The following is a 26,521-nucleotide window of genomic DNA, read 5'->3' as shown; positions in this document are numbered from 1 at the left end:
GATATAAATATTTACATTTACTAACGTTTCAAGCGACGGTAATGAATGCATCATGGCGGCACTTTGGCAACAGGTGCTCGCTCTTGATGCGAAATACAACGCTTATCGCGCCCCAAACAACCCACAATTTAGTAAGTTATGCTCTGATGCCAAACCATATTGCCTTTACATTTTTATTTTGGTAAAGCATTTCTTTGAATTATTAGCTGACATGACGACCAAAACAACACACCCACCGACGTCACTGTTGCTGGGGACAGACAAAATGTGTGCGATATCAGATCAAATTTAAAGTTACGGGACAGAGTACTTTGGGTGCATTTGACAAGCCGCGCATGGGCGTATTAGTGGGTATATTATCAAACTGAGGGGTCCAACTTAATGATTGAAGTTAGTCTGTGTGAAGAGGCACCAGTAGTCATGGTAGCATCTCACATTCTGGCCTGTCTGGGAAGAATGAGGAAATGCATGCTATGAGTTTTACTCTATTGGTTTTATGAGCATGAATGACTTCATTGACTTAGCACAGAGACGTATGAACTGTGAAAATCGAAGTAGTGGCATTTAAGTAAAAAACTTAAATGTTTGGAAAGCTAGTTCAACTTCTTTCTCCTAAACATATGATAAATGTAGTTAATTTACATTGGCACATGTTACAATAGTTTATACAATGTTCTTCAGAAAATAATCAGATTTAGGTTATGCTTTAACATCACCAATTATAACAGAGACCATTTAACAGATGGTCTTTGGTTACAAGTTTGTCAGTGATCTCATGATTAATGTGACACTTCAGTGAATATTTACGAGACTGGCAACTAAAGAGTGTTTTTGTCAAATATAAGCAGAACAAAGTATTAAAACAATGTACTTCACACATTTGTCATTAGCTGCTCTGTGTAAGAAAATTACTGGTATGACATGATTTGGTGTGTGTGGTTGATGGATACTTCAGCGATGGTCAGTTGTCCGTTCTCTAATATTAGTTGACTTACTGGTGGATTAACTGTTAACAGGTGTTTGGTGAGCTATGGTATCAGCTTGTTATCCAAGTGATGGCTGCTTTACTAATTGTTTAATCAGCACTCTAGAAGTTTGTGACTCAAAATGAAACATTTAACTTTATGGATGACAACTTCTTTTTTATTGCATAGAGTGACTTTTCAATGCATTAAATAAGAAGTTGTCATCCATCTTTGATGGCTACTTGTTATGGACAATACATTGAAAATGCAGTGTAGCAGTGCATATCATATCTGGGCCTCAGTATCGCGGTGAGACATGAGACACCTGTATGCTACCATCACCAATGCTTTTTTATCCCAGATTGTGTGTCAATAATATGAACATATCGTCAAACTGACATGTATAAATATGATCTTGATAAACTAAAGTGTTCTACCTTCTAGAAGGATAGCTTTATTTTTAATTTTTCTTAATGTGTATATTTACATAATAAGATGTATCTGATTGTCCCTATCGAAACTTGAGAAGTATATTTTGACCTCCCTTTAGTTTTAGCCTTGTCTACATAAGTGAGTGGTTTGACATGGTTACATAGGATTGATCTGGTGAAGATATGATCAGCTCCAGTTCCTGTTGACTGAACGTCATGATGTAAACATGAAGTCTGCTAATCACCACTGAGTTATCAAAGTTGTGAAAAATGAAATGGGTTTTCAGAATTATACCAATGTGAATGCATGTCTCTGAGGCTGATCAAACTGGTGCAGGCTAATGGTCTTTTTCTTATTCTTGCCAGCGGACACACCATGCCAAAGTTTAACAGAAATACAAACTTCAGACTCTGACACCAACTCAGAAAAGTTCTTTGCACATATCAGGCAGCATAATGCCATTTTAGCAGTATGGACATGATGAAACAGTATTTGATATTAACCTGTCTTACATTTCTTTAAGGAACTCTGTATATACGAAGAAGAAGTCAGCTGTTGAGAGAAAATGCCAAGAGCGAGGTATTTATTTCATCAAACAGACTATATTTTGATGTTTATGAATGACATGTAATTATTTACTATAATCATATAAGCAGGGCACATGGCTCATCTTATTAGCTTTGCAGTTGCAGAGTTACTTCCCTTACATGTGCCAGAAACTTGATGGATTTGAATCCCTCCTTACCCTCATGATGGTTTGGTTTGTCAGCACCATATTTATGGTTTCCTCCAGAGATTTTTTTTACCTAGACCTGCTCTGACATCAAGTCTGTGTAAATCTTGGACCTCACTTTGGCCCTTCCTGGCATATCCAGCTGATATGGGGTTTAAGATTTACATATCTTTTAGGATGGCACTTAAACATCATTCAATAAAATCTTTCATTTATCTTGTTTATAATTTTTGAACAAATATGTGTTTATGTAAAAAGTTGAAATGAATAGGATGTCAAGCATTATTTGTTCATGTGAATTTTCTTTAAATGATAGTCTAAATTATCCATGTCTATGTGTAGCGCGACCAAACAGCAAGACGAGACTACCTTCACATGCGTGCCCAGCTCCTCACATCACGATATGGAAGTCCGGCTTTCTCAGATGGAGGGTGAGTACATAATGTATTTAATATTTATGCATATATATTTATATATTCTTCTTATCCTGACTCATGCTTATCTTCAACCTCTTTGCAAAAGACAGGGCAACATTTGAAGTCCCTCGAAGTCCCCTCTTTGAAGAGGACGTACATTCACACTCACCCATGAGTAGCCTGTCTTACTGTTTGCTTGTCACTCTCTCCTCTGTTTTATTCAGAAAGTTACATATTGTTGCAACTATTTATCAGAAGCAAGGAGTATATAACTTGTAACATGGTCACTATGGTGTTGTGGATTAAGTACAGGTGACGAGTACTCCATGCATGATGTATTTTCCATCTTTGGATTAATGTCTGTGTAAACCATTACAGGAGCATCAGGAGTCGATCTTTCAGCATACGCAGCAATTGTAAAACCACAGGGGAGGTAAGTGCACCATGACGTACTGTTATACATGGGCAATAATCTCCTTGGGATAATTTGAGATATTCATGACATTCAAATGTTACCCCAACAAAACCATTCTGACACTAGTCCGTGACCATGGGACTCTGACGATCAGGTTAAGTGTTTATTAGAGGACAGTGTCACATACCAAAGTAACCACAACAGAAGAATAGTTTGTTTTGCAAAACTTTATTCCTCCCCTTAAGATATAAGTAACCCCAATACCTATACTAAACTAATTCTACAGGTGCAAATACAACTAACTAATCTAATTACCTAACCTAGCTACATATACAGTTCTGTCTACCACTTATATTGCTAAAGTTCTAATACTACTACTACTACTACTAACTACACTAAAATCCTAATACCCTCACTAATATAGATAATGATTACATATAATCCCAATCAGAAACTAAACAATTGAACTAAATAACAATAAAGGAATTAGCCACTCAGAGAGAACACTTTCTCTTTACAATGTAATCAGAATGTCAGTGCACTGTGGTTCCACTTGGTGACGTCATGGTATTTGGGTGGTATCCCTCACACCCAGGCGATGGTTTCCCTCACGGAGTTTAAGGGGCCTGTGTAATGGTTGATGGCTGTGCCATCCACATCTCACATTACTAGGAGATACATGCTCCTTGTACAACAGGGAAGACTCTTGTCTGTCTCCTTACAGGCGGAGATAATACCCCTCTCCTTACTTTAAGGATAACCGGCCAGTTCCGGGACACTACAATACAATATAAGTAACTACAGTTACTCAGTAAGACATGTGTCAATGTCTTATACTTTATGCATGTACTTTACTCCGATTTACATATTTGAAAGTGGAACAGGTTTTGTGGAACGATAACATTCAAATTTTGAATGGCTTTGTGGCTATATAGTGTTACAATATGCACATATATCTAGAAATACTACATCAGTAAAACAATTTCTTGCTACATCTACTCAATCAATAAATACAAAAGTAATAATGATAATAAAAACTTACGCCAGCCAGCGTGAGATGCAATCCCATACAAAAGTTGAACCCATACAGGTGAACACAGTGGTGATTCTGGCTGACTGTGCAGATTACTACCCTTCCTCACTATTTATATTGACCTCCCATACCCAAGCTACTCAACACCTCTCTATTGTTTACAAATTAACACCCCAGCTCTCTGGCCATACCTGGTCACGCTTCCCTGAACATAACCCTGTTCCCATAGTATTACCGAACATAATCTAACAACAACTCCCAACAATATATAACACACTCTAACAATACCATACTACATCTATTTACAGTACCATAAACTAATTATATAAACGAAATCATCTGTGATCTTGACATCACTCCCCTCTTCAAGTAATTGTACACAAGTACAATTATATATTACACTCAAGATCACATTTAAGTTTGTTTTAATGCATAAATATCATAAAACACAATTGTCTAAATGTACAATAGCACAGTAATACATAAGAAATAACTGCTGACAAATAATCTGGATATGCAGAGAGTACATTATTTACACACTGCCATACACATAGTATGACTAGGGTGAACACCGGCTCAAGAGATCAGCCCCAACATTCTCACTTCCTTTGATTGCACGAATTAGAAATCTGTAGGGTTGCAAAGTCAGGGCCCACCTCATCACTCGTCCATTGGTCATTTTTGCCTTGGTCATCCATATTAAGGGCTGATGGTCAGTCTCCAAAATAAATTCTCTCCCATACAGATATCTTTCTAACTTCTGTATTGCCCACACAATAGCCAAACACTCTTTTTCTATTGTAGAATACGCTCTCTCACGATCTACTAACTTCCGACTCACAAACAATATTGGAAATCGCTCACCTTCCTGTTCTTGTAGCAGTACAGCTCCGATTCCAACGTCAGAAGCGTCTGTTCTTACCAAGAATGGTTTCTTCAAGTCAGGTAGTTTCAAGATAGGAAAACTTGACATATGGGTTCTTAACGTAGTGAAAGCTAATTCCTGGCTTTCTGTCCATATTACCTTATTTGGCTTTCCTTTCTTTGTGAGATCAGTTAACGGAACTGCTATGGCTGCATAGTTTGGGATAAATTTCCGGTAGTACCCGGTCAGTCCCAACAACGCTCTCACTTGTTTCTTGGTTTGAGGTCGCTCCACATTTAGGATCTTTTCTACATTCTTACCTTCTGGTTGAATAAGACCACTACCCACCTTGTGCCCTAAAAAGTCCAGATGTTTATATCCCACTTTTACCTTTGAAGGTCGAGCTGTAAGATGGAATTGTCTTAACCTCGTAAATATTGCTCTCAGACTTACCATGTGGTGTGACCAGTTCTCAGTTCCTTCTATGATGTCGTCTATGAAGTTGTCTGTATTTGGTATGTTGTGCAATACTTGTCTCATCAGTCGGGAAAATACTGCAGGTGCATTAACTACTCCAAATGGCATCACCTTCCATTGGTATAATCCATCAGGAGTTATAAATGCTGTCAGTTCTTTGCTACTCTCTTCCATTGGAATCTGCCAATATGCTTTGCTTACATCAATTTTGGTAAGATATTTACAGTTCCGTAACCGTGCAAAGATGGAATCAGCTAATGGAATTGGTTCGGCATCAAATACGGTCACCTGATTCAGTTTGCGAAAATCGGTACAAAATCTGTAAGTCGAGTCAGGCTTCTTCACAAGTACAATGGGGGATGCATATGGTGACTGAGAAGGTTCTATCACCCCCATGTCTAACATTAGCTGTATCTCCTTAGCTACAACATCTCTCATATGATGAGGAAGTGGATAGGGCTTGGATCGTATAGGCTCATTACATGTCAGCTTGATCTTATATTCCATACAATCTACCTTCCCTGGTAAATCACTCAGTACATCTTTGAATTCACTTATGAGCTCCTTCACCTCATTTTGTTGCTCCTCTGTCAAATCTTCAGAAATGTCTACATCCTGATACGTTTCCTTAGAAACTAAAGAAGGTGAAGCTATGTCTAACATACTCACCTCTTCAGCCTTGACATCCACCAGACCAGCACTGACATGCACAAGTTGAGCTATGCTGACGTCACATACAGCTGTGTCCTTGACCTCCTCTCTCTCAATGTACCTTTTCAGTAGATTGGCATGATAGGTTTTAATCTTGTTACCAACCTGTATTCTGTAATTGCCAATGCCAAAGGTATCCAGTATTTCATATGGCCCTTTCCACTGCAGCAACAGTTTGTTTGAATCAGTGGGCAACAGAATTAATACTTTATCACCAACCTTCATTTTTCTTGGCTTGGATTTCACATCAAAGAACTTTTTGTATTTACATGCTTTCTTTTGAAGTTCTTGCTGTGCTACGTGAATAGTCTCCTCAAGACGGTTTTGAAGATCTAGCACATACTCATATGTGGTTCTTACCTCTGGATTTGGTATATCTCTTGTCCAGATTTCCCTCAGAATCTGTACTGGTCCTCTCACAGTGCGTCCATATAAGAGTTCAAATGGGGCAAAACCCAAACTCTCTTGAGGTACCTCTCGGTAAGCAAATAACAAAGCAGGTACATACCTGTCCCAGTCATTTGGTCGTTCTGCACACATCCGTTTCAGCATCGTCTTCAAGGTTCCATTGAACTTCTCCACTAGGCCATTGCACATTGGATGATAAGGGGAAGTAGTAAGCTGATGTATGGACAATAGTCTACTTACCTCCTTCATCACGCCTGACGTGAACTGGGCTCCCATGTCTGTTAATATCTCCTTGGGGATACCAACCCTACTGAATATCTCGAACAGAGCTTCGGCAACATATTCCGTCTCTACTCTGGGTAAAGCTACTGCTTCTGGGTATCGTGTTGCATAATCAACCACCGTCAGTATATACCTATTACCCTTGTCTGTGACAGGATACAATGGACCAATCAAATCAACAGCTACCCTCTCAAATGGCACTTCAATTAATGGCATTTGTCCCAGTGGTATTTTCCTTACCTTTCCCTTCGGCATGGTACGTTGACAAATATCACAAGACTGAACATGTCTTCTGACATCACCAATTACTCCTGGCCAATAAAACTGTGAGATTACCCTATCTAGAGTCTTCTTGATTCCAAGATGTCCACCCATCAGTGCTTCATGACATACCTTCATTACCTGTGTGCGCAATCCAACCGGTACTACTGCCTGTACAACTTGTTTACCATTGTCCATTTTATTGGAAGTATGCTTCCTATACAGCATATCATTCTCCACAAAGTAAGAGGAAGTACTATGTCGGGTCTCCCTAATCTTACCTTCTTCCACTAATTTTCTTATTTTGTTCAGACTTGAATCCTGATGTTGTAGGGATACGAACTCACCTCGACTCAGTGTCAACCCAACAGGTTCCAATGTCTTCAAGGGTTCCATGCCTACTTGGCGTACTCTTCTCTGGCTCCTTGTCTCTACAGCACCTACTGTTTTAATGTCCTGCTTATCCCACATCAAGTCTGGATCTCCTGGCTCTCTAACTCCGGGAATATTGCCTAATATTAAGTCACAGATTGGTGTGTCCATACATGCTGCTCTCACCATACCCGTGTAAAAGGGCGTATTTACAGTAATCCATGCTACCGGAAGTGTCAAGATCCTGCTATCTGCTAATTTACAAGATTGTGTTTCTGAAGTCAAACATGCATCTTTTACCATTGACCTCCTCACTATTACACCGTTACATCCCGTGTCTCTAAGCACATCTACTGGAGTGTCGTTTACCTTTCCCTGATAAAATGGCATGCGGTGATCTTTGGTAAGCACACTCCCTGAGGCTACATCTGCGTTAGTAACCTCCTCTGAAGTTGCTGCATCACCATCTAGAACTTCATGTATGCAGGGCTCTACTTTTGTGTTATCTGGATGTATTAGAGACATGTTTGTGTTGTCTTCACTCACCTGGATACTTGCCACTTTAAACTTGGGTTTCTTGCACTGTGCTGCCAAATGCCCAGTTTGATTGCAGTTGTAACATGTCCTTTCCTTAATAGGAACAAATTGTTTGGAACAAGTACCATTTTTACCTGATGCGCTACCCTCGACTATTTTCCCTTTGGAAACCTGCTTGTCAGTTTGACCTGGAATAACTGGTCTATTGTATCTTCCATGACTCGTACCTCTAGCTTCTATAAATTGCTCTGCTAGTCTAGCCATTTCCATCGCGTCTTTTGGCTTTCTCTCTCTCAAGAATATACCCAGATCCCTTCCAGTCACATTCAAAATCTGTTCACGCAGCAGCAAATCTCTCACACCTTCGAACGTCTTTTGTGTACCACTTAGTTCAATCCATCTGTTGAAATAGTTCTCAATTCTAACTACAAATTGTGTGAAAATCTCACCTGTTTCAGTTTTAGCAGTCCTAAATTTCTGATGGAATCCATCCTCAGTCATTTCATAGCGTTTAAGTAATGCAGTTTTAACTGCATTGTAATTTTCAGCCTCAAAGGCATTTAACCGGGAGTATACTTCTAAAGCCTTACCTTTCAGCAGAGTACACAGGTAAGCTGCCCAATGGGACGGGTCCCAGCCTTGCGCTGTAGCTACACGTTCAAACCTTTGCAGATATGCATCAATATTGTCATTGTGGTCGTCAAATGGAGGCATTTTAGGCATCTTGGGAATGGCTGCCGATCTATTCTCTCCTACCTGCCCTTCTTGATTTCCTGCTGCACTCTTTTCTAACTTGGCTAGTTCTATTCTTTCATTTGACTGTATTTTACACTTTTCTTTCTCCAATTCTAATCGTTCTCTCTCTCGTTCCCATTCTAACCTTTCTTTCTCCTTTCTTTCCTCCAGTTCTAACTTTTTAATCTCCCGCTCCCTAGCTCTTTCCTCCCGTTCGAGCCTGTCCTTTTCTTTCTCATTCTCCAACTCCATTTGCTCTTTCACAAACACTCTCAAATCATCTTTCTCATACCCTAAACTCTGACCCAGTTTGATAAGTTTGTCAATGTCCATAATTGTCTGTATGAGGGCAAAGCAGGGTACACAAAAAGTCAAACTGTCTGGAATAAATAGGGATCCTACCAAGAATAAAACCGGAGGTGATTTCCCATATATCCCAATGTTCAAAATGTTCACGACGAACCAATGGCCTTAACTGACCAATAACCACAATACACCCTCCACCCTTGAATTCCAAATCATACACTCAAGGACGCAGAAGTGGTGCCGTATGTTCTAACCCTTCTTTATGGACACAAAGATTCTGCAGCGATATACAATCAACAACGCTACATCAAATGCGCTACAGAACACAACTAGGGTTCCCTTTGATAGTGACAAATAATCTAATTATCCCACCGCTGCCACCAAAATGTCACATACCAAAGTAACCACAACAGAAGAATAGTTTGTTTTGCAAAACTTTATTCCTCCCCTTAAGATATAAGTAACCCCAATACCTATACTAAACTAATTCTACAGGTGCAAATACAACTAACTAATCTAATTACCTAACCTAGCTACATATACAGTTCTGTCTACCACTTATATTGCTAAAGTTCTAATACTACTACTACTACTACTAACTACACTAAAATCCTAATACCCTCACTAATATAGATAATGATTACATATAATCCCAATCAGAAACTAAACAATTGAACTAAATAACAATAAAGGAATTAGCCACTCAGAGAGAACACTTTCTCTTTACAATGTAATCAGAATGTCAGTGCACTGTGGTTCCACTTGGTGACGTCATGGTATTTGGGTGGTATCCCTCACACCCAGGCGATGGTTTCCCTCACGGAGTTTAAGGGGCCTGTGTAATGGTTGATGGCTGTGCCATCCACATCTCACATTACTAGGAGATACATGCTCCTTGTACAACAGGGAAGACTCTTGTCTGTCTCCTTACAGGCGGAGATAATACCCCTCTCCTTACTTTAAGGATAACCGGCCAGTTCCGGGACACTACAATACAATATAAGTAACTACAGTTACTCAGTAAGACATGTGTCAATGTCTTATACTTTATGCATGTACTTTACTCCGATTTACATATTTGAAAGTGGAACAGGTTTTGTGGAACGATAACATTCAAATTTTGAATGGCTTTGTGGCTATATAGTGTTACAATATGCACATATATCTAGAAATACTACATCAGTAAAACAATTTCTTGCTACATCTACTCAATCAATAAATACAAAAGTAATAATGATAATAAAAACTTACGCCAGCCAGCGTGAGATGCAATCCCATACAAAAGTTGAACCCATACAGGTGAACACAGTGGTGATTCTGGCTGACTGTGCAGATTACTACCCTTCCTCACTATTTATATTGACCTCCCATACCCAAGCTACTCAACACCTCTCTATTGTTTACAAATTAACACCCCAGCTCTCTGGCCATACCTGGTCACGCTTCCCTGAACATAACCCTGTTCCCATAGTATTACCGAACATAATCTAACAACAACTCCCAACAATATATAACACACTCTAACAATACCATACTACATCTATTTACAGTACCATAAACTAATTATATAAACGAAATCATCTGTGATCTTGACAGACAGTGATTAGATCAGATACTGGTAGCCAAGTGCAGGTGATACCCAAGAGGATGAAGAGGCACATTTGTCTTTGTTATACGACAAAGTTAAGAATTCAATTCCTGTGTGTTGTGAGAAGATAAGTTTACTGCTGCATGTATCAGTGTCCAAGTTCATGTAGTTTGATCCTAATTTCAGAGTTTTGATTCCATCGCTCTCAGTGATGGACGCAAGTACCATAGACGTCACATGAGCAGCGGTTCCCTCAAACATCTGTATGAAGGGCCCATGAAGAGAGTGTTTGACAGTATTGAGGTTGTACCTACCAGTGCAGCAGAGGCTAGTAGGTGAGAGTGTTTGACAGTATTGAGGTTGTATCATTCAGTGCAGCAGAGGCTAGTAGATGAGACTGTTTGACAGTATTGAGGTTGTACCATTCAGTGCAGCAGAGACTAGTAGGTGAGAGTGTTTGACAGTATGGAGGCTATATCTACCAATGCAGCAGAGGCTAGTAGGTGAGAGTGTTTGACAGTATGGAGGCTGTATCTACCAATGCAGTAGAGGCTAGCTGGTGGGAGTGTTTGACAGTATGGAGGTTGTACCATCCAGTGCAGCAGAGGCTAGTAGGTGAGAGTGTTTGACAGTATTGAGGTTGTACCATCCAGTACAGCACCTTAGTAGTATGATTTGAAATCGTATGTCCCAAAAGCATTGTCTGATGCACTAGTAAAAGGCATATTTGCAATTCATCAGTATCAGTGGATCATGAAATTCCTGTCACAATACAGATGTTTCACAACCTTTTTCTGTTAACGTCAATCCTGAGTACATTGTCATCATCATACATTTACAGAGCTATGGTTGGAGGGAAGAGTCTGTCAGAGAACTATGCCTTTACTGGTATGCATCACATCTTTGACCAGCACACTGCTTCAGGTGAGATATAGACAGTTTGTGTTGATTGTTCTACACATCTATCATTGCCCATTAGCGTCTCTTTGGGATGTGTCCAGGTTCAGTCCAGCATGATCTCACTGCATACAGTGCTAAATACAAACTCCAGGAAGTGTTTTCTAACCCGTCTTCTACTCTAGATTTTATGAGTGCTTCCAGCTGAATTGATTTTGCACATAGAGTCAAGTATTTACCTGTGTGAGAGTCAGGCTATGAGCTAAACCATTCCAAGTACGTTGAGGAATAAGTGAGTTTAGTTTTACCCTGTATTTAGCAATATTCCAACTCTATGGCAGCAGTCTGTAAATAGTCAAGTCTGGACCAGACAATCAAGTGATCAACGGCATGAGCATTTATCACATAACTGGGATACAGTGACACATGTCAACCACATCAGCAAGCATGACCATCCATTTGAATTAGTCACCTCTTAATGACAAGCACAGGTCACTGAAGATCAATCCCAACCGAATCTTCATGGTGTTGGTTGAATTATGCTTGGAAATCACACATGGAAGTCACTGGTACACAAGAATCACTTCAAATGTAATTTAAGTGAAAATATTGAACTATTCCATGTTGTTCATGTTATTTGTTGCGATAGTTAACATTTGTACAGGTACAAGAAACGTACCCAGTTGAGTGTCTCTATTGTGTTTAAAGTAGTATCTTGTCTTACAGTTTCAAGTGTGAAGTTTGCCCATGATGACAAGTCTAGAGTGGCTTGTTCGTCAGTGGATGGCACTCTGTCTATCTGTCAGCTGGTACCACCACCAGCCACTGTGATTTGTATGTTGAGGGGACACAAGGCTGGAGTGACAGGTGAGTTGCTCATTGGAGTGTGGAGGTACAGTGGTCATGTTAGTTTTCCGTTCAAGGATACACATTGATCCTCGATCCATCGTTCAGTTCTTCATGCTGAAAATCTGTTTGAATTCTCGGTGTCCTCCACTGTGATGATCAGGAATATGACTGGAAAAACCTTGCAGGAAACTCAACAGATATTATGTAATCATAACTGTAAGCAAACTCGTAAACAACCTAAACAAGAATCTAGAGTAATGGTTCAACTGTTTGAGAATTGTGCTGTTTTTCCTTCTGACAGATTTTGTGTGGTCCTTGTCCAATGATGTAATACTGTCTGTATCGATGGACGGCACAGCCAGACTGTGGAACGTGTCCTCAGGATCGTGTATGAGAATCATGGAGGATGGGACAGGGGCGGAGCTACACTGCTGCCTCTTCCAACCAATCAACAACAACATGTTTGTGGTATCCTTTCTAACAGCAACATTGTGTATTTTCAGTGACATTTTTACATGTTGGGAAGTGTTGACAAATTGATGAATAACAATTTCTTAGTCATTGAACAGCAAAGGAAACGCACTATGTTTTTTTGTCAAGTTTTTAAATAGAAGACATCAGTATGAATGCTTACTTTTATGAGATTTCATTTTTTTTCGATACTTGCTTTTCTTTTGCTGTTTAGTATATTTTGTGAGAGGAATGTTTCAGTACCGACATGTTGCACTGACAAAAGAAAGGAAGTTGTTATCTGTAAATTTGGCTTTAATATATCATTATGACAGTTATAGAGTTTGGGGTAGCTTTGTTAGAAAAGCTTCGAATCTTCACCAATGTTTGATACCATGATTAGATGCTTATTCCTGGTTTCTAACCCCATATTTGTTTAAAATAATATTAAAAACCAGTATGACTTCACCTGTTTTTTGTATTTGTGATTCACATGGATATAGTATGATTTGTTTTAGTTTACAAAACATGTAAGACACTTTGTAAATGTACACAGATGGTGCCTGGGCTGACATGCATGAAGCGATGTTAGCGCTACAAATATTGTAACTCCCATTCTTCAACATAAGCTTAAGATAGTCATAGGGCAAAGATTGCTTTGTGCAGGTGTGCCCTAGTCCTAGTTTTAGCACCTTAAATAGAAATCTAGTAGCAACTATTTTCTCTTGACCACGTCTCAGACCGGCAATAGCCGAGGTCACGTGCAGGTCATGAACATGTCAACAGGTAAAGGATACAAGGTGAGCTCATACTCCACACCACAAACAGGTTATCTTGGCTTATTCTGTTATATACTTCCCATCAAACGTTCAAACTCACTGGTGTAAATATAGCCACTTACTTCTGGCAACTAAGTGTTCTAAACTGAATTTTGCAATCTTCAGTGTAACCATAAACATGGTTTGATGGCAGTTATATAATACCTCCAACAGCAAAAGATGTAAATCATCACAGGTTCCGCCATCTGTAGCTTATAAGCTATGACCATTTCTTTTTGAAGATAGACTATTTGGTTCTTTTCTTCAGCTTTCTAATCTTTTTTCTGTCTTAAATGAAAGAATTTCTATTTTTTCATATTGGCAAAATTATATAATTATTAGAAAACCTTTTACTTCTTAATAATAAATTTGTCAATTTTTGAAGATTAAGCCTGTGTGATGTTGATCACATTGTGTTGATAGGGAGGTTGTAGCAAGGTGACAGGCAGAGTGCACTGTCTGGCGTTTGACTCGAGTGGCCGCATCTTGTGGGCAGGAGATGAGAGGGGGTCCATCTTCTCTTTCACGTTGGATGTAGCAACCGGTAAACTCACAAAGACACGCAGGTAAAACTATTGCAATGGTACGTCCATGATTCATGATACTTTATGTTGTAGATGTAGCTTGGACAGGGGAGATAACTGATGGCGATAATTATCTCCCTTCATCTAACTAAGTCATTTGTTTGTCTCATCCAAAAGAATCCGTGGGAGGGTGTAAAAAATTGCAAAGAGATTTGAATGCTATGACATGTACCACTGTAGAGATCAAAGATGTCTGTTTTAACAACCATCAAAAGAAAAGTTTAATGCTGTTTTAACCATGAATGACCTGCAAATGCTTTACAAGTCCGCCTTGTAGCTGTAGATCAAATCAACAATAACTGTGTATTTCCCATTGCCTATATATGGTAGGCTATTTGTGTCGTAATTCATGGTAGCACTGCCACTATGTACATTGCAATATATGTACATTATAGTGTTGGTCTGCGGGCTATATGTTAATTGTTTTCAGATAAATTGAGATAAAAGACGAGTGGTCACATTGACCAATGACCAAGGAATCGATCACGTATATTCTTAATCAAACAATTTTGGAACTATTGGTTTAGTCTTTGAAACACTTGATGATACACCGTATCTTGAAAGTCGTCAGGTCTTGAAAACCAGTTTAATTTATAGAAAACTCATTTCACTAATTGAAATGTTATGACTGAATATTTCATGAGGACTCCAGAAAGGTTATTATCATGTTGTATTATCATGCAAGTTGCATCATGTTATACTTATCTGCAGTGACAATGTAGATAGGAAAAATCTGAAAAATGACCCTAACCAATTATTTTTGATGATTAATTGGTTGAACTCAACCAATCATCAATTAAGAGATTTTGAGCCAATTCCCAACACTACCATATATAGCAATAACATCTGTCTGTCTGTCTCTCTCTCTCTCTCTCTCTCTCTCTCTCTCTTTCTCTGTGTGTCTGGCTGGCTGGCTGGGTGGCTGGGTGGCTGGCTGTTTGGCTTGATAGTATTGTATTTGTTTATTTCTGAGGTTGTAGAAGGTTTAGGATATGGGCTGATGTCATATGGATACATCTTGATTTCTGAGACCTGATTGACACTTGTTGTACATTGTAACCATACATGCTGGACAAAAATAGTTAAGGATGTATGTAAATATTGAAATTATGAATAATCATCTATTTATCCATTGACACACTGATGAAATATCAATCATGAAAATACCAATATCCCAAACATATTTTGTCCAAGCTTATTATGTGATGTGTAATGGCTGTTTGGCATGAGCACTGTGTGGTGATATATTTCAGGATCACTGTGTGTGAGGGTCAGCCAATCACAAGTATATCAGCACGAGCGTGGATCAACCGAGAAGCCCGTGATCCATCTCTCCTTGTCAACTGTTGTCTCAACTCGTTGTGTCTCTTCAGGTAACTGGGAATCACCTCTATAGCTGTGTTCTTTTGCAGGCTTGTTTGTGTCAAAAGCGCGTCACTGAGATGTTTCAAAGTAGGCAGATTTCAGATGTTACAATTAAGAATTTGCCGTGACAAAAGGTGTAAGAAATCCCCTGTGAACCAGCAAAACAACAAAGACAAGTCTAAAACATTCAAATATTGTATTATTAAGCAAAGAGAGCAAATTATACAAAGTCACAAGTCAGTTTCACAATACCGATTTCAAATACAATACAAATGAGACAAAATCTACAGCAATGGGTCACAAAACATATAACAAACTCACCAAAGTCTTAGTGCAAGGGAGAAACAGTTATGCAGAATGTAACACAGCGAGCAGTCTGGCAGCATTGATGGAGATTGATGATGTATATACTCAAGTAATTGTGTGTCCATCACAGCAACTAGCATTTATATATACTTTCACTCATAGTTTCAAGAACTTTCGAGCACTTACAATCATCGCCACTGACGTGGAGAGCTCTAGAATAATCATAGTGGTCGCATGTATTTGTTTTTCAAAGGGAGGCAACTCTAAAGTACTAGGCACCCGTGGCGAGCCACCTCCTCGTGGTGGGTGCTGGGTAACGCCAAGAGCTCGCCGACATCCCCGTAGTGGACCCGGGAGGATATTTGGTCCACCAACCCGTTTGCCGTGGGTTGCAGCCCTGTGTCGGCGGAGGAGGGGATCCTGGTGGTTGAGAGCAATAGGAGCTTGCAACCGTGTTCCTGTTGCTCAATACACCACTTCGGCCCTGACTTCGCCTAGACGGGTGGTCGAATAGGCCCGGTTCGACCAATCGGCTGGTCATGCCAAGCCCTGTGCATGGGGCATTATTATATTTATCAATGCACATATATCATTTGGAATCGTTGTAAATTTGGACTTGACTATATAATCTAAAACATTTTGAATTTGAAGTATGTTGTTCTGTAATTTGCCTAGAGTCCTATGCCAGAAGGCGGTGGCTCATGGGCCAATCTGGTAGAATTATTAATCTCTTAATTCTTCTGCTGGAGTATATCATCCGGGTATCCTTGGTGCTGCAAGCTGGAGGCCCGCTTGCTTTAGCATTGTCCTTGTGATACTCCATGGTGGGTGGGGAGCTCGGATGATGAATCATATGACACCAATCATGGCTTATGAAATACCCCCCAAAAAAACTAAACGTCCACTTGAAATTGATCCCGTTGATACTTCTCATAGACCGTCTCTATCGATTGAGTATTGGCCACGTTTCCTCGTTATTGAGACTCCGGACAAGACACCATTGAAGTTGAACCCTTTCGCAGTATCTAAGGGCATTCAAGGTATTGCTGGGGATGTCAAGAACATTAGACGCTTGCGTTCGGGTGCATTACTAATAGAGTGTGGCAAGAAACAGCAGACAACCAATCTGATGAACATTGAATCTTTTGTGGGCATTCCGGTCACGGTCTCTGCTCACAAGACCTTGAACACAAGTAAAGGTATCGTCAGAGATCGTGATCGGTTGTTTGCTGACATGTCCGAGCTTGATATAGCATGCGAAATGAAGGATCAAGGTGTGCTGTATGTGAAGCGCTTTTCCACCCGAAAAAACAATGAAACAATCCAAACAAATACCTATCTGTTTTCTTTTTCATTGCCAAATGCTCCCAAATCAGTAAAGGCGGGTTACTGCAATATCCAAGTTGAAACCTACATCCCCAACCCGCTCAGGTGTTTTAAATGTCAGAAATATGGACACGGTGTATCTACCTGCACATTGTCTGTTGTGTGTGCTCACTGTGGTGAGAAGACACACACAACAGAAGATTGTGACAGTGACTTTAAAAAATGCACTAACTGCTCTGGCGACCATTCATCTTCGTCAAAACAGTGTCCAATATGGAAAGAGCAAATGGCGATTAACAAAATAAAGTTCACCCAAAATATCTCTTTTTCTGAGGCAAAGAAACTGGTGAAGAGATCTGACCTTCTAGAAAGTTATGCTACAGTAGCAAAATCATCATCTGAATCCAACTCTAAAATAACAAAATCATCCACAGGATGCCAAACTACCTTGACTTGGGTCAGTTCCGACTCCCCACAGGTTTTATACCCTGCTATATCATCCCAGACTGAGGAATCACTTCCTACTACATCAAAGTCCTCTGATCATAAGTCATCTTCACAGTCACGCTCTGAGTCTCATTCAACAGCTGATAGACAACAAATTGTTAAAACTAAACCCAAACCTAAGTCTGATGCTTCAAAGCAACAAAGTGGCAGAGCTCCTAAGGGGTCACAAAATAAAATTCAATTGTTTAATAAATATGGGTCTCTTGAAGATATGGACGTTTCTGAAAACGTCCATTCTAGGGCACATAGCTTGTCGCCCTCCAAAAGAGTGCGGGGTAGATCCCCAAAAAATCCCCCCAAAAGATAGTTTATTCCAACAATATTGTACAATGGAACTGCAGAGGTTTGAGGACTAATTTACATGAATTACAGCTATTAGTCCAAGATTTCACACCTTCAGCGTTATGTCTCCAAGAGACATATTTAAAACAAACAGATGCATTTGACCTTCGCCATTTTAATGCATATCATTCTTTTTCACCTCCGGGTGATAGAGCCACTGGCGGGTCATCCGTTCTAGTCAGACAAAACGTTATTCAAAGCCCTGTATCACTTAATACTAATATGCAGGCTGTTGCTGTGAGAATTACTTTACACGTAGCGTTTACGCTATGCTCGCTGTATATTTCGCCGTCTTCGACGTTTGCCAAAACTGATCTGCAAGCTCTCTATGACCAACTCCCGAAGCCCTGTATTATAATGGGAGATTTAAATGGGCACAACCCTCTCTGGGGTAGTGTAAATATAAACGCTAAAGGTAAGTTGTTGGAGGACTTCTGTTCTGACAACGATTTATGTATTTATAATGATGGCTCCAATACGTATTTACACCCTGGGACAGGGACCTATTCTGCTCTTGACCTGTCACTCACAAATTCAGAACTACTTAATGAATTCGAATGGTCAGTCCATGATGACCTCTGTGGAAGTGACCATTTTCCTACTATATTAAAAGCTGTAACTCCATCCGATGTTCCTCCATCATCAAGACGGAATTTTAAAGAGGCTAACTGGACTTTATATGAAACACTGTGTGCTGAAAAGCTTAAACCTGAACGTTTTACTGACGTTCCTGATGCTATTAAATGTTTTTCTGATGAATTGAACTCCATAGCTGATGAGTGTATACCAAAGTCCTCTGCAGTTCCACACATAAGAAAACCATGGTTCAACGATGAATGCAAACAAGCTAGGAAGGCAAGGAAAAAAGCAGAACATTATTTCCGTTGCCATCCTATGGTGCATAATTTGAATAAATTTAAAATTTTAAATGCTAAAGCACGGCGTACTTTTAAACAGAACAAACGCCAATCTTGGCAAAATTATGTATCTAAAATAAATTCTCGGACACCCATGTCCAAGGTATGGAATATGGTCCAGAAAATTAAAGGTAAAGGTACTAAATCTACTGTCAATCATCTTAAACATGGAGATCAAGTACTTACCGATAAATCAGATATCGCAAATAAACTGGGTGAAACCCTTGCTAAACACTCTTCCTCTTCTAATTATTTACCTAAATTCCAGCAGTATCAAAAACAACAAGAAAAGAAAACTATTAATTTCAACTCAGATAATGGGGAAGATTATAATGAAACTTTTTCTATTCATGAGCTCCATACTGCTCTTGATCAAGCTCATGATACTGCTACAGGAGCTGATAACATACATTATCAACTCCTGAAGCACTTACCAGAATCCTGCCTAGAAACTCTCCTAAATATTTTTGATGATATTTGGACATCGGGTAACTTTCCTTCATCATGGCGTGACGCCATAGTAGTACCCATACCTAAACCTGGACGTGATCATACCGATCCATCCAATTATCGTCCGATTTCGTTAACTAGCTGTGTTTGCAAGACCATGGAACGCATGATAAATAATCGACTTGTTTGGTACTTGGAAACAAATAACCTTATAACTGATATACAGTGTGGTTTCCGTAAAAACAGAAGTACTGTCGATCACTTAGTGCGACTGGAATCATTTGTTAAAAATGCACTGATTAATAATCAACATGCTGTGTCTATCTTTTTTGATCTTGAGAAGGCATATGACACAACCTGGAAATATGGTATTTTAAGAGATTTACATGACTTCGGCTTGCGAGGTCGTTTGCCTCAATTTATTGCAAACTTTTTAAATAACAGACAGTTTCAAGTTCGAGTGGGTTCTACCCTGTCTGATCATTACAATCAGGATCAGGGTGTTCCACAAGGCAGTATTCTGTCTGTCACACTTTTTAGCATCAAGATAAATAGTTTATCAAAAGTTTTAAACGATTCAATTGATGGATCGTTATTTGTGGATGATTTTAATATTTCTTGTCGTGGGAAAAATATGCATACCATTGAACGGCAACTGCAGCTTTGTTTAAACAAAATAAATAAATGGTGTCTTGAAAACGGCTTCAAATTTTCTAAATCGAAAACTAACTGCATACATTTTTGTCGTAGATATAAACCCCATAAAGATCCTGAACTGTCTCTAGATGGGACGCCCATTAAAGTTGTGAAGGAAGCCAAGTTCTTGGGTCTAATCTTTGATTCACATTTAACTTTTTTACCACATATTAAATCACTTAAAACTAAATGCCTGAAAGCACTTGACTTGTTGAAAGTTGTTTCAAATTCAAAATGGGGAGGGGATCAAGCTACCCTTCTCCATCTCTATCGATCACTAGTTCGTTCTAAACTTGATTATGGCTCAATCGTTTACGGGGGAGCCTGCAAAAGCAATCTTAAACTTCTTGATCCTGTCCATCATCAAGGTCTGAGACTTTGTCTTGGATCTTTTAGAACTTCACCTATTGACAGTCTCTATGTTGAAGCTGATGAACCTTCTCTTGAGCAGCGCCGTATAAAGTTAGCTTTACAATACATTACTAAATTATACTCTAATCATTCTAACCCTGCATATAACTGTGTTTTCAATCCCCTTTATGAGGATTTATACAACAAAAAGTCTTCTCTTGTCCCGCCTCTGGGACATAGAATTACACCTTTTCTTTCTGCTGCTGGGATTCAGCTGGAAAACATAGCTCCCTCCCGTCTTCTTTCTTCTACTCCCTGGCAGTTGGTCAGGCCTCAAGTAGACCTAACATTGACCACATTTAAAAAATCAGAGACTAATGAATTACAATATAAGCAAAAATATAATCAATTAAAACATAAATATAGCAATTATAAATCCTTATTTACAGATGGGTCCAAGGATGGTGGCGCTGTGGCTTGTGCCACTGTCATTGGATCCAGAACAATATCTTCTAGATTACCAGTTAGTAGTTCTATTTTTACAGCTGAAGCTAACGCCATATTAACAGCTCTCAAATATATTCAAAGACACCCTAAACGTAAACAATATATAATCTATTCAGACTCTCTTTCTTGTCTCCAGGCGATTAAAAATTTATCATGTAAACATCCACTTTTAATTGACATTATTGAATTGTATAATAATCTTGCTACTGGCCAATACGACATCGTCTTCTGTTGGTTACCCAGCCATGTAGGCATTTCAGGGAACACAATGGCCGATCTTGCTGCCAAGGCAGCACTCAACAAATCTGTGACACCGCTTCTTATTCCCTACAGTGATTACAAAGCCACCATTAGATCTTACATCCGTGATCTGATGCAAAAGAAGTGGGACACCCAAGTGGGTATAAATAAATTACATGAGATAAAACCTTACATTGGTTATACCCACTTGGGTTGTCAATCCAGATTTGAAGAGGTCATACTACGACGATGTCGTGTTGGCCACACTAGATATACTCATGCATACCTGTTGAAAGGTGAGGATCCTCGATTTTGCATCCCTTGTGATGAGAGAGTCACGGTCAAGCATATTCTGCTTGACTGTGTTGAATTCTCCATCACAAGGGATAAATATTTTACAGTTAAAACAATGAAGGATCTTTTTACCAACGTTAATTCTCATTTTATTATAGGTTTTTTAAAAGAAATTGATTTTTTGGGTGAATTTTGAATAGTATGTTTCTGTAAATAGATGTATTTTAATGATTGGTAGTTTGAATTAGTAACTTGAATTGTTGGTGGCTGTACCCTCAAAGGGGGTTGAAGTATTGTAAAATTATTGTCCTCCTGAGAGGGTACGTAAGTCCACAAACATTCACAGTAAATTTAAGTCTGCCAGGTTTTTAATCGTAGTATTCATGTTGTTTTAATTTTGGCTAACCTTTCGTACAATCGCCAGCAGCTGAGGGGATGATGTAAATCCAACTAGGGTCCATGCAGGTAGCAAAGGTACTGTAAGTCCCCATGGTCCCTAGTGTGGTGATCTACCTTCAGTTGTTGGCGATCTATAGTCTGTTTTTATTATGTATTGTCTAAATAGTGCTATTAGTTTTAACTTTCCATACTAGTTTTACTTAAAACTGTGATATGCTAGTTGTTTTACTGTCCTCCGTTGACAGATTTTTCCATATGCATATATTTAATTTAAATGTTCTCGTCACGATATGGCTGAGATATTGCCGATGTGACGTTAAACATTAACTCACTCACTCACTCACTAAAGTACTGCCTTAGAGGCATGCCACTAAATAATTCTCTGTAGGAAATGTGACCCATAATAACTAACACCAAAACCTTAAATATTGTGACCCAATTGCAACTACTGCAATAATAATTAATAACAACTAACACTAAAACCTTAAATATTGTGACCCAAACACAACTACTGCAATAATATTTAATAACGACTCAAATCACAGAAAATACACTCTCGTAACACAGACTACAGATTACCTGTTCACAGTAAATACATGTTTCAGAATGTTGACATTGCCTGTATTCAGTGTATGAAATAAGGCACGTCCAACTGACCGAGATGGGATTTTGGAAGAACGGTCTAAATTTACAGCTAGCCAGTGTGATGGTCTGGTAAAAAATTTAGATATTCCATGCATCTGAGTAAATTCACAATATCTTGGTTTCTGGTCTAGTTAAATCCATTTCGGGCTGGTAACATTTTGAAGTTGTGGGGTTTTTGGCTTATTTCATACACTGCTCTATTCCTCATGCAACTTAACAAAATTCTGCAAGAGGATTGGAATCATTTTGTGTTTACTTGCTTCTCAAAAGGAAATACCAGGAAGGAAACTCAGAAGGGATGCCCTGTAAATATGTTATCAGTTTATCAGGTCATCAGTTCATGTTAACAAGTAACAGAATACCATCAGTTTCAGCATTGTAGTTCTGAAACCAGAAACTGTCACCAGTTTTGAAATAAATCTGTGAATTTAAATGAAGAGCTTGCTAACTTGAAGGTTTTAACATTCCAAATTGGAATTAGAACTGTAGATGTATATGTTAGTTCACGATATGTATCTCTCCAGTTTACGATGACCAAGAGGTGGTGGGCTAGGCCAATGGTTAAAGCACTCACTCATCACAGCAAAGACCTGGGCTCGATTTTCCACATGGGTACAATATGCAAAGCCCATTTCTGGTGTTCCCTGCTGTGATATTGCTGGAAAAACAAATAAAATGCAGAATCTTTGTTCCTAACAAAGATTAAAGTGACAGAGTACTGGCTCACTCGGAGCATGAGTGGGTTCTCAAACTGAATAAAGGAAACATCAGTGACAGATTTTTGAAGTGACATAACTGAAATGGTCAGTCAGTCTTTAGTGTCATTATCATTTCCTGCTTGCAGAATTATATCTAATGATGGGGCATTACAGCTGAAGAAGTCATTTCCCATCAAACAGAGGACTCATCACATCAAGAGTACTTTCTGTCCTCTCATGTCCTTCAGACAGGGTGCTTGTGTTGGTGGGTAATTCTGTAACCATTGCAACTGGCAAAAAATGTATGTACTAATCAGTTAGCTGGCTGAGTTATTCTTTTGAATGAATTCAGTTATTCCATGAAGGAATAGTATGTATTCATGTATTGATAGTTGTACTTTCTTCAAGACTAGTCATAAGTAAGTGAAATATTCACTCGTTCAAGGTGTCAGTTTCACTTGCAGGGTTGTTTCCCTTGGGAGTGTAATGATCCCATGATCTTGCATTTGAAATTAAGATTTACCTTGATTATAATATGATTGAACCATAAACTGGTCCATGTGCTTCCCCAAAGTTGTAAGGACCTGCGTTACTTCTTGTCTCCCACATGAAGCCGACATGTCTTGGAGCGACTGAAATACTGATCTTTTCCTTTTCAGTTTCGGGTAGTGAAGACATGTGTGTTTATTTTTTCGACATAACAAAAGAATCCAAGTCTTGTGTGAACAAACTGCTCGGTCACTCAGCGCCAGTTCTGGACGTCTGCTTCAACTGTGATGAGAGTCTGCTAGCCTCGTGTGATGCACAGGGACTTGTTATAATATGGAAGAGAGAAGGGAAACAGGGCATTTTGTGAATAAGACAAGAGATACTTCCGGGCCCGGCTTAGGTAGAATTCTTACCAGTATTTCAAATTTGGCATTGAAGTCAATGGAACATTGTCTTGACCCTAAGGGACTCCAGGATCCACTTATCTGTAGTGAATATGGGGCGTCTGTATCAACACTTATTGTTCATAATATATAGATGTGTGCACTGAATATGTTACCCAGGATGTGTACTGACATAGAAGGGTCTTGTGGCAAAGTCAACTGTTGAAAATTAAAAGGACATTCAAAAGCACTGATACTCAGGGTAGCACCAATAGCAGAAGATAGTTTAAATTGAAACAGGTTTTATTAGGAGATATGAACTGCTCAGTTTCCCCAGATATACCACATGTAATGTAAAGGGTTTGAACCGGTATCACCTGTGTCCTCTTATAGGCCCTCCTTACTAGGCAGAGGAATTATTGGTTGGAGGTTAATTTACCTTAGTACCGGTACATATTATGCAAGGACTGGCAATGTGATTAATATGACCGTTCACCAAGGTCTTGAGAGCAGCTCCTCTCTGGCAAAAAGTACTTTTAAGAGAAGTGTAAACCCCGTCTCACATACCCACATGTCTTAGTCACCTACAGATGTCACTCACTCACTGACCTACCCATCTCACTAACCCATCCATGCACCCACCCTTCAAGTCAGACTGAGTGTCAGTGGTCACTAGGACTGATTGAATCGTCGCCTTACCGCCTAAAGGTCTGTAGGTAATGGGATGAACCTGAGTATGTTGTCTTCAAGTCTAATATTCGGTAATCTGGGAAGTTCGTAGTAGCAGGAAGTAAGAAATACATCGCAGGGATTTTTGGAAAGTCAAATGAAAAACTTTCCAGGCACACTTAATGCCTTTGAGGACAATTCTGTACATTTCATGCCATGGTTATCTAGAAATATGTTTGCCTATCAAACATGAAAATTAGCAATACTGATGGGCTGTTATAACGCTTCTGTGATTATTATCATTCTTTTAGTTTCATCAAGTTTTATGTTTGTCATGGCTGTGAATAGTGGAAAAATCAAGATGTGATTTATCAGTGTTTTACTGTAAGGAAGCATTGAAAACGTTTTATGAAGTTTTCTGTTTTTCAGTATGTGGTTCAAACTTCATTAAGTGTACCATTAGTAATCTATTTCATCAAAATTAGACTCTTGTGAAGATACTAATATTTTAAGGGTTATGAGAGATGAATGAAACACCCAAGAAGAGTAATTTTGATGATATAAGTATATGAGTAGTGTTATCTAAGTGGACATCCTGTTTGTTTTTTTTCACAGGATATTTGAAATATACCTTATTCATGTACTACTTTCAGTTTGCCTCAGTCTGGAAACAACACTCTAAAACATACAATGGAAAGAGCATTTGTCTTTGTGCCACTCATGAAAATATCCATTTTCGTTTCATCAGAAATGAGATACACATGCTGTTGAGAGAAAAGACATTTCCTTTATTGAATTTCAGTTTATCACATAAGTGCAGTATATCATCACATAAATACATTTTAAGTACAGTCTTCTTAAACCACAGGCTAGAAACAAGTGGTTGTCATGAAAGGTTGCCATGCTTTTGTAAGGTTAGACTCTTGAAAGAACCTCTCCACATTATGAAGCCTTGATGTTTTATTAATTGTACAAATTATCCTTTGTTAATCATATAAGATGTATTATTCCCTGTATTTTCACATGTATGTGCAATATTATGTCAGAAGTCCAGGGAAATCATTTTTCCATGCAATGCCTTCAATGCAGCATGGCATTAACAAGAAATATTCTGATCTCCTTCCCTTCGACCATCCTTGACCATCCAGTGTATTCCATCAACAGACAATTATAAACATACCATGTACTCAATCACTCACCACCATAGCTTGGCTTGAGAAATTATGTCACTATCTTTGTGCCCAAAATAGGCGATCGGCTTTTCTTGCAGAAGACCCCAGTTGATTCAGCACATGGTACAGTGTGTGAAGCCCATTTCTAGTGTCCATTTTGAGTCAAACTTTCTGTTGCTCATTCTTGTAGTCTGATTTTGAGATATTTTACCCTGAGGCCATGTTGAAGGCAGATGGATTGACAGGACGTTTTGTTTGCCATAATGTTGCATTGTAGCAGGTACATACTCTGCATGTAACATGACACTGGTGGCCTAGTGGTGCAGTTGCCCAGTGGGCCGGAAATAGAGGAGTGGGTTTGAATTCCAGATTCCATTTGATTTTGTTTCTAGATTTGTCATCTTTCGGGGTTTCTCCCGAATTAAACTGACATATCATTTTATGACTGAAATATTGTTGAAAATGGCATTAAATAACCTCATACAGACAAGTTACAACATGGCTATCTCCTGTCCAGTTGGACGAGTCCCCATGTCATGACAACCTTCGTAACTTTATAAAACATTCCTGATTATTGATATGTCCATTCCATGTTATTGTAAATTAAACAATCAACTGTTTCTTTGCGTTA

At 39.0% G+C, this 26,521-nt stretch overlaps 1 protein-coding gene across 1 annotated transcript; it reads left to right on the top strand.

The window, feature by feature from the left end:
- The first annotated feature begins 21 nt into the window (after positions 1 to 21).
- Positions 22 to 26,510, top strand: LOC137285056 (WD repeat-containing protein 13-like). Its single transcript, XM_067817258.1, has 13 exons — positions 22 to 131; positions 1,921 to 1,976; positions 2,473 to 2,561; positions 2,925 to 2,979; positions 10,723 to 10,871; positions 11,378 to 11,460; positions 12,160 to 12,300; positions 12,584 to 12,750; positions 13,473 to 13,532; positions 13,974 to 14,116; positions 15,388 to 15,507; positions 23,324 to 23,442; positions 23,837 to 26,510. Exons 1-13 carry the CDS (start codon positions 53 to 55, stop codon positions 24,031 to 24,033), a joined length of 1,458 nt encoding a protein of 485 aa, XP_067673359.1. The 5' UTR covers positions 22 to 52; the 3' UTR covers positions 24,034 to 26,510.
- The last annotated feature ends 11 nt before the right edge of the window (positions 26,511 to 26,521 follow it).

This window comes from Haliotis asinina, chromosome 5 (assembly GCF_037392515.1).
Source record: "Haliotis asinina isolate JCU_RB_2024 chromosome 5, JCU_Hal_asi_v2, whole genome shotgun sequence".
Lineage (NCBI taxonomy): Eukaryota > Metazoa > Mollusca > Gastropoda > Lepetellida > Haliotidae > Haliotis > Haliotis asinina.
The sequence above is the reverse complement of the archived record's forward strand: the minus strand, read 5'-3'. Positions and strand labels throughout refer to the sequence as shown.

Coding starts and splice junctions, on each gene's coding strand:
- LOC137285056 (XM_067817258.1), top strand. CDS start 53: ATGGCGGCACTTTGGCAACAGGTGCTCGCTCTTGATGCGAAATACAAC. Junction 11,461..12,159: donor TGACCAGCACACTGCTTCAG/GTGAGATATAGA, acceptor CTTGTCTTACAG/TTTCAAGTGTGAAGTTTGCC. Junction 14,117..15,387: donor AAACTCACAAAGACACGCAG/GTAAAACTATTG, acceptor GATATATTTCAG/GATCACTGTGTGTGAGGGTC.